At 40.7% G+C, this 13205-nt stretch overlaps 1 protein-coding gene across 1 annotated transcript in view; it reads right to left on the bottom strand.

Annotated features, from left to right (window-relative positions):
• Positions 1-2481: 2481 nt before the first annotated feature.
• Positions 2482-13205, bottom strand: part of LOC122842105 (serine protease HTRA1A-like) — a 28686-nt gene continuing 17962 nt past the window's right edge. The window contains exons 4-9 of the mRNA XM_044135666.1: positions 6612-6806; positions 6496-6528; positions 6288-6402; positions 5503-5560; positions 5261-5356; positions 2482-3132 (exon numbers count right to left, since the gene is read on the bottom strand). Of these exons, the coding sequence (XP_043991601.1) occupies positions 2964-3132; positions 5261-5356; positions 5503-5560; positions 6288-6402; positions 6496-6528; positions 6612-6806 (666 nt within the window). The 3' untranslated portion in view covers positions 2482-2963. The remainder of the gene's footprint in view (positions 3133-5260; positions 5357-5502; positions 5561-6287; positions 6403-6495; positions 6529-6611; positions 6807-13205) is intronic.

Genomic DNA, 13205 nt, shown 5'->3' with positions numbered 1-13205 from the left:
AAAGTAACTGAATACAGTAGACAAAGGCTACAAGGCTTGCAGTTTGCATTATGGACAGCAAATAACCAAAGCTGAAACAAAGAGTCAGGAACAAATTATGATATTTTAGAACAGTTTTCAGATGGTACAATGCAAAATTTAAATAACCAAAAAGCTATGAGTAAAGACGGAAAAAAAAAGTGTTCTTTAGGAAGATTGATAGCAACACCTTTAAGATCCCAACGATATACCTTGAAAAAGCAAGAGGTTATGAATGATCGTATCACAGAGGAAGTGTAATGTTCACTTTTGGTAGTATATTCTCTGTGTAAAGATAAAACTAATTGTAATTTTTCATTTGTTCTCCATGCGAACAAAGGTTTGTTTTGAAAACTTGCTTAACTCACTCTTGAGACTCTTTCAAACTGCTCTGACCAGCACTACTGACATCAGGAGGGGCAGTGGTGCTGGCACTGGTAATGCACACCATGTAGATTGTCCTGTGAGCCTGCTTGGTAACATGGTCCTACTGTATTGACACTGAAAAGCACATTTCTCAGACAGACGTCACTACATTTCCTTCAGGCTGAGGAGGTCTCTGTGAAAATGGCTGGACTTTTGCTCCAAAAAACGAAACAAACAAGCCCAAATATATGTGTATGTATATAAGTACATATTATGAACTTGTAGTAAAAAGATGAAAGCGCACCTCACTCCTGTTGTACACGAAGACCTTGTCAAACCTCTTTGTTGAACAAAACAACGAGTTCACTGTAGTGCAGCAGTGATCTCTGCAGTCAACAGATCTTAATCCAGCAGAATTTCTTTGGGCTTTGTCGACACGGGACATTTGCATTACAGACAGATCAGAATTGAGTACATGACGCCATGCACTTAATCAACCAAAATGTCTGAGGAAGGTCTCTTGATGAATAATTTCCACAAGTAATTAAAGCACTTTTAGAGGCATTTCTGACTTTGCTAGACAGGGATAAGCGAAGTGTGGCCTAATAAAGCTCTGACCAAGTGTATATTCGAACAGGGGTTAATTTTTCAGATGGGAAATGGCTCGCAGCTATTTTATGAGTTAAGGTACTCTCAGTCCTTTGTTTCATTTGGATAACAACACTGCACTCATATGGTGTGAAGTACACCCTTTTCAAGCATTTACATCATTTTGGTCCCATAGAGAAACTGTCAGTCCACATCACAACTCAAAGGAGGTGAGGTAATACAGCCGTGTCCAGTATGACTGTTATGAACTCAGGCTTTGGCAGGTGTGTAGTAATTACCTCACTAACAAGGAAACATCACAGCAGAGTCCAATGTTCTGTACTTTTACTGTAATCTTTAAATTTTGTGAAACTTTTGGTTAAATAAGTCGGGAATGCGCGCAGCTGCCAAGGGGAAGCAAACAACAACAAGGAATCTTTGAGTTTAACATCTGCTCAAACTATTTGCAACAGGCTTGGACCATTAAAAAATGCAACTTTGAGAGAGAACCAGAAGGTGGCAGTACTACTTGTCTTATCTTATCTCCTTTTGTTTAGTTTTACATTCCTCTTTGTGTCCAAATCTAATCACAGATTTATCAACCGGATCCATATAAAAGTCAAGGAGTTGTGCCTAAATACAGTTCATAATTTGTCATGCATGTGAGATTCTGACCATCACTGGAAAGCAGTTGCAAAAAAAAGATATGGAGGATGAAAATAGAAAAAGAGAAGGCAGAGTAAACATCCAGTGGTTATTAGAGACATGCTCTGCAAGTCAAATGTGAAAAGTGGGAAACGAACCACTGAAACGACAGGGGGGAAAAAAATCCTGTTTTTTTTTCCCAACTAACAAAGAAGAAGTTGAGGTTTGACTTCCTCTTTTTAGAGTTGACCCATTACAAAATCCATAAATATGACCAATGACGGAGTAAAACAAAGAAAAATAAAAAAGGATATATTGTTTCATCACTTTGATTTCACATGTAATCCCCCCAAAAATCATAGCATTTTTATTTGAATTTTTTATTTTTTAGCATTCATGCCAAAAAGATCTCCATGGTTCTCATGAAGTTCGCTTTGTAATCTTTGTCCAAAATTAATGTGGTAAACACCACTCACAACACCACTGTGCTTAATCATACAAAGCCCTCATCTGTGACCACTGCATGGTGGGTCAGATCTCCACTTGGCTCGCACTTCTGTCTCTGAGGTCAGTCTGCACAGTCCCTGGACCAACAATCGCACCAGACCGCTATCAAACCCATATGAAGGCAATAAAAACAAATGCAGAGCAGACCCTGATTGGCTCTGAGCCCCCACCAACCCCTTTCCTTCTCTGTGTTTGCATTCGCATGAGGAGAAAAGACCAAAACCTCTCCACACACACACACACAAAGATAATATTGATATATCAGCCTTGGTGCTTGTTCTCTTCCAAGAGAGTGTGTATGCAAAACCCGTTGGAAAGAGATGGAAAGAAAACAAGAAAGTCAGAAATGGCAAAACAAATGTTGGTAAATCCTTTATTTTCATTTCTGTATACATAACATATTTAAAAACAACATTGTACAGTACATTGACAAAGGAGTCTTAAAAAAAACCCAAAACAATTGTACAAATCAGATTTGCTCAGCGAGTTTCGGCATTGCTTAAAAAAAGCAGCGGGTCTCACTGAGCTACAGTCCACGTTAAAAAGACAAATAATAAGATAATAACCAATGTTTTATGTTTCTGATCAAACAGTAGTAGCATTGATAAAAGCATTATTAAGGGCTAAAAGTGAAGACATAAGCAGAAAAACCAAAGTACAGCACAACTTTTAGAGCGTCTGTACAGTCGTTCCTGTCAAGGCACAGCCAGGAGTTTCCCTGGATGGGTGTGTGGCGCCGCTGGGCCTTTAGTCACAGATGGGCGGGTCAGCTGAAGGTCCCCGCTGTATAAGGTCCTCTGGATGATAAGTTAAACCTAACTCCAGCTCCTTTTGAAGGGTCAAGGGTCAATCTCCACTGGAACAACAGTGAGGATGGCGTCCTCATTGCCGCGGCGTACAACTATTTTCAGGGTGTCGTTGCTCTTGATGGCGGAGCTGACATCAGTCGCTGTCGAAATCCTCTGGCCGTTGATGGAGATGATGACATCGTGCTCCTTGAGCCCGCCACTGAAGCAAAAGATGAGGAGATTTACACTTATTGAGGGCTTCGAATGCTGCAACCGCATGTTGGCTGGAACAGAAAATACGTTTTGATTTGCAGAACTGATTGTCTGTGTTGGGGGATGTGGTATTTTGTTTGGGCAAGACTGAGGCGGGCAAATGGTTAAAAAAGTATTCCTGCTTCATCTCACCTGAATTTCTTGTTATCTCTATGGTCATTTTCTGATAGTTGTCTGTCATTACAGGGAACAAACCAGACAAGAAAGAAGCATCTTACAGCCATTAAGTTTAAGGCTATTTTCAAAAACTGGCGCAGCTTGGCTGAGTCACTCTAAGAACTTCAAAAGAGTTTTATTCCAGGTAATTAAGGTGCTTTCTTTGTCAAATCAATAAAAATTGAGGCCAAACCAACAGCAGGTTTTTTTGCTCATAAAAATCTAAAAGTGTTACAGAGTTTGGATCTCAAATTCCCTGAATCAATATTTAGCAGAAGAACCTTTTGCAGTATGTACAACAAAAAGTTGTTTTTCTTGAGTATTCAACAGGGTGTCTTACAAAGGCCTCTTGCATTTAGCTTCCTCTGAACTTTGACCTATCTGTCCCGTCCCTTTTGGAAGTAAAAACTTTTATGTCACTGGGCTATATGCAGAATTGGGTCAAAATGTTTATATAAGTAGGGAAAATACTTTTGATTTTGGTCTCATCTGACCACGGCACATCCTTAAATGTCACTTGTGAATAACTTAAAAAAGGAACTTGAGACAACTATGGCTTTTTTTGTGGCTAACAACTGACCTGTCAACAGATTCTCCCATCTGTGGCTCTTTACAGTTCGTCTAGTGTTACCATGGGCCTCTTGGCTGCTGACCTAGCATGCTTTTTTTGTTCACTTTGCCAGGTTAGGTGGTCGGCCATGTCTTGTTAGGTTTGGAGTTGTTCCATTCTCTTTACATTTATGGATGACGTGTCAAACAGTGGCTTGTGAGAATTGCAAAGCTTGGAATGTTGTTTTGAACTCAACCTTTAAACTTTTCCCACATCTTTATTGATGATCTCTCTCTGCTTGATTCCTTAACGTTCGTGATGCCGTTTGTTGACTAACAGACATCGAAGGTATTCACAGATCCGAACTGCTGTGTATCTGACAATCAGTTTCAGACTATCAATCAGTTAAATCCTCCAGTCCTTACAGGATTGGGGATACCAAGGTGTTCCCAGTCCAAATAGCAGATGTAATCTCTTGGCCTGTCTTTAGGCCTCCTCCCTTTGGGACTTGCCTGAATCCAGCCCCCTAAAGCTAAATCCCCCATTCAAAAACAAACAAAAAAATAGGGCAGGAGTGGCAGGGGTATCAAAAGCTTGTAGCCTAAATCAGCTGCTAACCCACAGCAACATATACTCTCCCATTGCACTTTTCATTGGCGACAAAGCCCAGCGATATAAAACAATCACGCATTGCCCTCATTACGTTCAGCTGCTCTCAGCGAACGGAAAGCTTTCCGCATCACAGTCAAGATTTCCAGGGGCCTCAAGCCAACACAACACAGACTGAGATCAAAAGCGGAGCTGCAGCCTAGAAAAGAAACCCCGGAAAAAGAGCCGCAGAGCCGTTGTCCTGCAGCAATCTGCATGATTTAAGCGGCGAGTAAACACTGACGAGGTCTTCAAGGAGAGGGGCTGCTCCATCGTGGGTTGACGAGCAGGCGCGGAGAAACCGCACCGCAGCCAGTAACCTCCCAGCATGAGGCTCGAAAGGAAACAGCTGACCTCAGCGTCTGCCGTGGCCCACTCCGCTGGAGCTGCAGTACAGACTGATCCGAGTGGGCTGCGATTGTGGGAGGGGGGTGGAGTGTATTGGAGTGGCAAGCACTTCAGGCATGTTGGAGTAAGCAACGAGTTTACATCCCAGGTTAGGTGGGAGTGCTATCTGTTTAATAAAAGTGAGAAAATTGGGGGAAATTGCATACTGCCTTGTTGTACAGGTAGCAAAGGGCCTGAGAGAGATGAGTTAAGTCATTGGAATTAGTTGAACACGTATTGTTTAGAAAGGTCAAAGAAACTGTGCAACAAGGCGGGGTGGACTTCTGTTTGGCTGAATTCATTCACGTTCATAAAAGCCCAGGGAGTTTCTTACATTGCAGCGGGTGTTTTTGCAATAACCTCCATCACATAGGCTCCTGAGGTGATGTCAGGGAAGTCATGATGTCGAGTTTTAAGGTCCTTGGCTAACCTGAGGGCGGAGAAGTGGGAGGAAAACTTTACCCAATCACCACTACACAATTTTAACAGGGTTCACAAATTGCACCAATTCTCTCATATAAATGTTGTATCTAAATACTAAACACAGAAATGTGGAAAGCAACTAAGGAGACTTACGACGGCGTAAGAGTCATCATCCTCACTCCGATATATTTCTTTTTGGCCTCTGTTCTCCCTGAAAACGGACAACACAGAGGACGAGTGACAGAAACGTTAAAGACTGTAAAGAGAAACAGAAATATGTAGAAAAACACAGATTTGCGACAAAAAGCAATACTGTAAAAATGTGCAGCCCATATTTGTTAACTGCCAGGTACTTGCTGCAAACCACCATGATCTTCACAGATGATGTGTAAAATAACTGCGCAACAACGTTCTTTAAAAAAAATAAAATAAAAATCTCAACAGTCACACAAGCACATAATCCGCCTTTAAAATGTATTTTGATCGTCTTGTTTCTTTACCCTGAGGAATCAGGCAGTCAGAAGCTGTAAAATAGGCCACACACAGAACTCTAACAACACGTAAGATGAAGGACGTACAGAAACTCTTCATCTCTTAGTTCTGCAGGAAGCACCTGCAGCTGGTTTCCAATTTGTTTCGCTGAACTTTTCAATCTCCCCTGGGCTGATTGTTGTTGGAATTTGGCTGATGTTCCGTCAAAGTAAATTACTCCCTACTTGCTCCTCTTTGATAGCTGCAGGAGCACATCAAAGCTGGTGCAAAAGTGTGTCTGTAACAAGTTTTTAATGCATACAATGAACACAGGATTTCTGCCTTCACTGTATTTGTGGGAGAGGGGAAAAAAATGAACGGGCGCTCTATACGCACTGGCGCTCTTTTATTGTCAGAGCATCTTGTCAACTGAGGAGCATCAACAAAAGTGTGATGAATTGCGTCACCTCTGGACTGCCTGTCATATGACTCCGCCAAAAACTGTCGAATCTTGTCCGAAGGAATGGCGAAGGAAATGCCGGCCGTCACTTTCAGCGTATTGATCCCAATCACTTCGCCATCCTAAGATAAAAAAAAACAAAAAAGGTTCTAGCATCTCATCTTGTGGTTTTGTCCTGTCAATGTAAACAAAAAAAAAAAAAAAAAGTGGCTTACCAGATTTACCAGAGGCCCTCCAGAGTTACCGTACTGCAAACAAAAAGTAACAACTTTCTTACTTTCTGTGTATATGAGGAAAACATAAAACGGATACTACGTGTTTTCATATTTACATTGATAATGGCATCCGTCTGAATGTAGTCCATGTCGGAGTTTCGGAGACCAAGCTCTCTGCCGCCCCGCTGAGTGGTGCTGACGATCCCCGTTGTGACCGTGTTCTGCAGAGAGAATGGGCTGCCGATGGCGACTACAAACTCCCCCGGCCTCAGGTCAGACGAACGGCCCAATAACAGAACAGGAAGTTTGGTCTGCAAGTGGAAAAGATGGAGGGATAGCATTATAGTTATTTCTGGGATCTATTCTTTTTTTTTTTGATGATGATGATGATGATGATGTACATTTGACAGGAGCGTCATTGGATGTTGTAGGACGAGATTTCACAATCCTAAAATACCATCTGTCTTTGCAAGACTGTTTTAGTCAAAGGTATTATTATGAGCCCTGGATATAAGAGAATTTTTGTCCACAAAGGCAGGACGTATTCTCTGAGTCATTATCCATTTGTATGATGGAGTCAGCAAACCCACCCTCAATTTTAGTTTAATAGCTGTAAATAGCAGCTCAGTTAAGAGCAAAGTTCTTCCAAAGCTAATGGGACTCATAAAGTCATTTAAATCTGTTCAACATTTGCTTTTTGGGACCAATGCTGACAGCACATGATTCAACATCCTCTCTTGTCAAGTCTCCATCTGTGGGGAAAAAACCCCACTTTGAACATACAGTACATGAAAGAAGTTACTTCATTATGTTTTAATGACTGATGTATCGCCATACACCAGTCAAACAAACAAAAGCCTAATTTCAAAACTTTTGTACGACGCAGCGAGTTCTGAAAGGAAATCTGAAGCTCCTCCATGCATCTACTACAGTCCCTCTGGTGTGCCTCAGACTTCCCATGATGGTGTGTTTTATGAGTGGACAGCTTGAATAATTACAGCTAAACCACAAGTCGTCTAAACACAACCCCACGCTCTGCTGCAGGGCTGTGCTCCCACACAAAACAATTACTTCCTCGGCACCACAGGGGAAAATGACATTCATGCCAAACAACTGGGAGTACAGTATAAACGATCACAATTAGAAGCATGCTTGTTGGCTTGAAAATGGAGTCTGACTGATATTTCCAAATGACACTAAATAAATACAATGTTAACCTCTGATTTTACAGGCCAGTCGATTAAGGACACTTGTGGTTTTCCCTAAAGACGCAAGAACGAGGAGCTTATATAAAATCCGCAGAGACAGCTTGATCCTCAGATTTAAATTCTTACAACTTGATACCTCAAAATCAGACCTCACAAAAATCATTTATTTATTTTTTCTTACTTTCATTTTAATCTTGAGCCACAGATTACAAAAGCATACAAATGAACCAATAAAACACAACAGAAATTCAATGCGCCTACACTGCTGTCCTCTTATTTATGCTACCTGAAACTCAATCCTCTCACAATGCAAAGCACATAGAAATAACACAAATCTGCCTCAAAATATGCAAATCACACAAGAATGACTTGGAGATGTCCAAAGTGATTCACACAACATTACCAATATTATCACCATGGTCACCATTGGGCTTCCTAATAAGTGGAATACTAAATGTTAAGAAAAACAGTATGGATGGCACCATGCACTGCAAATTGATCATTACGGCACTATCACTATAATTACATTATTGCAGAAACTTCTCGTTAAACAAATAATTGCAATGACGGCAATATTGACGAGGCTAGTTGTTTGGGTGAAGTCATTAAACTGCACTAAGGTTGATTATTTGCCGAAATCTGCTGTTTTCAAGGAAACAACAGATTTCTTGAAAACAAGAAAACCATGTTGTTGTTGCATATCTGAGTTCTATGTTTGCAATAAGCCAAATCAAATAACCATGTGTCATTTTCATTAACTCTTACTAGCTTATTTTATGTAATTCATAAAACGTACAGCTCTAATAAAGAAAAACTATCTTTAAGTCTCTGCCAAGACATTCAACACCCAGCTTTCGTGACTTTCATAACATGATTCTGGTTGTGTAATAGTGACTGCTGCTGTCTTGACTTTGGTCCTTCTCAGTGGGATGTGAAGCATTAAATAAATGCAAACTGTTTGCGGCTCGCCGGGGTACAGAATCACCCACGCAAAGTCACACTGCATTCTGAAAAATCGAGTACATATAGGAGTGTAAAAATGCAGGAGCTGGCTGACGAACAGACCGAGTCCATGTGAGACTTCAAAACAAACCAGACCTGCAGACCCTCGGTGTTGCAAAAGACACCTTAGCTTACGTATCACTTAGCAATTCTTAATGATCTGGAATGGCTTGTGGAAACTCATCTGGGCATGCAAGGTCTTCTGTCCTGGCTACCCAAGTGACTCACCCTGCTATTTCAGACGGAGGGTACGAGGCACTGGTGCTTCACTGTGGCCACGTTTAAAGGAACAGAACTGGGGCGAGGTAGAGAGAACGGCACGACAGCGGGTCGAGGATGTGAGAAGAATGAGGCTTTCACAGTTTCGCTTGATTCATGTCGTTTGGTTTTCGACAAAATGGCCCTTTAGGATTTTTCAGCAAATAAATATTAGAAATTTTCCCTTTGAAAACATTTAGGTTACATAAAAAGCAGCTCTGGTGAGAAGAGCCACTCACTATGGGCCTTCATCTCATATAAAGTTTTGAATGATATGGTTTAACATTTTCATAAAGTGTCAAATCATCCAACAGTATCATCGAGTGGACCAACAAGTCAGAATGTATTTTCTCCAATCCACAGTGCGTTAACATTACACTGACATGGACTGAAACACAGTTCATAATTTTATAAACTGAAACACAGTGGAACAAAAATATGACCCAAAAAAAAGTATAAAACAAATACCTTTTCGCATGGCTGTGTATCCATCATTTACAGAAAGGAGAAGTTCACCTAGGCCAACCAGATTGAGTCATGTGATAAAACCCCCCCTAACTTGGCACTGCTGCGGTATAAAGCCGGAAAACTGTAGAACACACAGAAATTCTAGTTGTGTCAGAACTTAATCCAAACTGTTTCAACTCTACCTACCAAAGTGTTCTTTTTGTTGTTGTTTTTTACCTACTTAAAGGCAAAGACCATATTTTTACGAGATCTACCTTAAAATAAAAATCACAAGCGAAGTAAGGTGCACTGAGTTCTGATGTTATGCCCTCAGGGCTGAGCTATTTAGCCTAAAATGGGACAGGATCCAGCATGCTTGTGCAACACACATCTAGTTAACGATCAGAAGATTGGGCCGAATGGCGCCAAAGGAGAGATGATTAAGAGAAAATTTGTACATTTGTCTTGTGATTTGTCCCTATGGCTCACATTTGTCTGAATGCATGCTTGTTTATGCAAGTTTAGTACAGTTACTAGACAAAGTGTAGTCCTTACACGAAGAAGAACTAAGGCATCAACTAAGTCAACCCTAAAGTTTTTTTTTTCTTTTTTTCGTTACACAGAGAAGTTGCTGGCTTTGCATCGGGTGAAACCATATCCTTGCCGACACCAGTGCGGAAACCGCTATGGTTTCCATATGTTGTTGAGGAGGTTCTCGGTTCTTCTAAGAGCAAACACATGTCTGGGTTTCTTGTGTGGCTACAGCTTTGCAGCCAAAGCCCAAAGGGGAGTCAAGGGTGTCTTGTTTCTGGCCAGACGCCGCCGAGATCTCGAGCTGCACAGATCACAATAACGAGAGGAGATGACGGCTGAAGTGTTTGTTCTCCTCAGGGAGACAGCGAATGCAGCTCATTTCTCTCTTACGTGCTTTATTTACATGTTTCTGAAACTGCTTAGTCTGTGAGAGCTGGTGACCTCAGGTTGTAACGCTTTCAGCTGTGGGACCAAAACAGGATATGAAGTCAGGAGAAAACGGACCGAATAGGTAAATTAAAAAGCAACATGTGGCTCTTCGTGCTCAGGGGGGGCTGCTGATGTCATTTAGCAGAACCTCAAAACCGTTTAACAGTTAAAAGTTGTTGTTTGGTTTTATGTCAGCTCTGTGGTCACGTTTGCTTGAGTTTGGGAACAAGTGAGTTTTTTTTTTTTTTTTTTTTAAAAAAGGACTTTAGGAGCTTTTGATTTCAGTTTTATGACAACTCTGTGGTTGTGTTTGCTTAAGCTTGGGCACAAGCAACGCTTGAGAAATGGACTTGAGGAGTCTTTGATTTCAGGAAAGAAAATATACAGTGTATGGTCAATGCTCAGAGGGACAAACGTCAACCGTCTGACATATGAAGCTTTGGGACTTTTGTTTTTATTCATCTTCAACAATTTTTTTGCCAACTAAAGGTTGCTACATGGCCATTTGAAGGTTTCCTCATAAACAGTCTTTAAATTTCACTTAATGAACGCCTGCCCATCTGCACTGCATCGCCATAAAATAATGTTGTTTTAAAAAAAAAAAAAAAAAACATAAATAGGTAATAAAATGCATGAAATAAGTTATGTACGCTGGTCTTTTCTAAAAGCATCACTATTGTTGAGGCATTCCAGAGACCCACTCACATGCCTACACAACAGACATTGTAGAAAATCGGGAAAAAGTTTTCAATTATATGTTTAAGCATTTTGTTGGGCTCCTCTCCGCAATTTAGTACTTTTATTGCAGTTTTCTCACAGTTTAAATCCTATAAAGTATCATAAAGAATAGGGAATGAACAGCAGTTTTGTATCAACCGTGGATTGGGGACGTTTTGTACCTGCTTTGACCTCCTGAATCCATGAATCTTTTTATTTATCTATCCAGTCTGTCCTAAAGAAATGAAGCAATGTGACTCTAATTAAGAAATATCTACTATCCAAAATTGCTTGTACCGGTAGCTATTTTGGTTTGATACAGGGCTCTGACCTGTCATCTTTCAAAAAGGTTGACAGGCCCAAATGAGAATAAGAATTATATGTGAGATTAGAGAAATTTTCTCCTCCATAATTGATCAAAAACACTAAACTACCAATATAATAACCCATAGAGGTTTCAGCGTTGAACAGAAGAGTTATGCATGTGGGTTGCACTCATGAAACGTTTGGCAAATCCTCCCTGCTAGTGCCAAACAGCTGTTAGTGGAGGCCAGCACGTTGGCATGGGGTCAGCACATCCCTCACTGGAAAAAAAACAAGGCTTGTCATCAGAGGGACCAATCTCAATCTGGAGAGAAATCAAGAGGGCAATTTCTCATCAATTAACCTCTAACATGATCACACCCATCACTAAAGAGCGGGGTTTATCAGTTACTATGTCTAGTGTTGGGTAGTTCGTAGAGGATAGAATAGTCTGCATAGTCTCAACCTCAACCCCACTGAGTAACGGTAGGACCCAGTACAGTCGGTCATCCCACAGTAGTGTGTGACCAGCATGAGGAGGCTTTGTCAGGCGGTTGTGGCCATGTCCAGTTCTGGTATCTAGCTGAATGAAATGTAATGTAAAGCTGCCAACATGTCATGTTTTTTAAAAAAAGATCCATCATTTAATCTAATAAAAAAAATAAAAAAAAACAGAACAAGAGCCAAAAGAATAGTCTCAGTCATTTGGCAAGTTTTCCATGGGCACAACTTACGTACTGAGATTTGCTGCTCAACTCACATCTGTCTTTCTTTTTGAAATGTAGAATAAGTTAAATAAACAAGTTTTCCAGTGGAACCTGGCTCTATGGCCAGAATGGCTGCTACAAAGAAATAATGAACTAAATACACATTTTCTTCCTTTCTGTGCTAAGTTTAGTTTGTTAAGGGATGCTAACTGGTAACAAGGTTATAAAATGGGGAAATACCTGGAACCAGTGTTGCCCCCTGTCAACCTGTCACAATGTATTCATATTTCCTTAGTTGAATTTATGAAACATATCAAAGAAAACGCAGTTTATCAGACAGAAAATGTTGCTTTAAGGCCAACAAGGTGATTCAAAATTAGCTCTTAGCTGAAAATGTGCCACACAAAAGAAGGATGATACGTCTCTCCAGGTCTGCATTTAGTCTATGTGGGTTTTTTCCCTAAAAGGCGTCTTTAAAAGATTTTATTTATTTGCCACTGATAGTTCTTTAATCCTCTAAGCCATAATTGTACCCACCCATTTTCCTTAGTTGCTGTAATCAATCAGGTAAACAGGTACGAGAACTAGGCTGAAAATGAGTGAAAATAAGCATGGAAAAATGTTCAAACAGCCTAAAGAACCACCAGCTAAGACCACTTCAAAAGATTACAAAAATGTCTGGCTCCTTTGAAGGAAAATGTAAAGACATATTGGGCAGTTTACTGTTTTACGCTTTACATCTAAGGAAGCACCAAGGGTTTGTTCATCTAGTTGAAAAGCAAAAGTAACTGACAGCCCGTTTAGTTTTAAATGGCGGTGGAGCGTCTAAAAGTGACGTCATCGACCAGTAAGCTGAGAGCGTCTTGGGCAGCGCTGCGCTCCATCCAACATGCCTGGAAATCAGTTCTGGAAAAGCCAGAAAGTAGGCCAAGACAAAGTGTACAGAGACTGAGCAGCAAAAATTTGTGCGTGTGTCCGCGTTTATGTCCGTCTTCATTTCTCTTGGATATTTACCCAACTAATGGCATCTGTGAGCAAGGGAACCGTTTCAGCTGAAGAGAAAAGGATGAACTGGAGAGGAGGACAAAGATTTAATGCCTCTTTA

Source organism: Gambusia affinis, linkage group LG13 (assembly GCF_019740435.1).
Source record: "Gambusia affinis linkage group LG13, SWU_Gaff_1.0, whole genome shotgun sequence".
Classification (NCBI taxonomy): domain Eukaryota; kingdom Metazoa; phylum Chordata; class Actinopteri; order Cyprinodontiformes; family Poeciliidae; genus Gambusia; species Gambusia affinis.
Note: the sequence above shows the minus strand (reverse complement) of the source record. Positions and strands in the feature narration are given on the sequence as shown.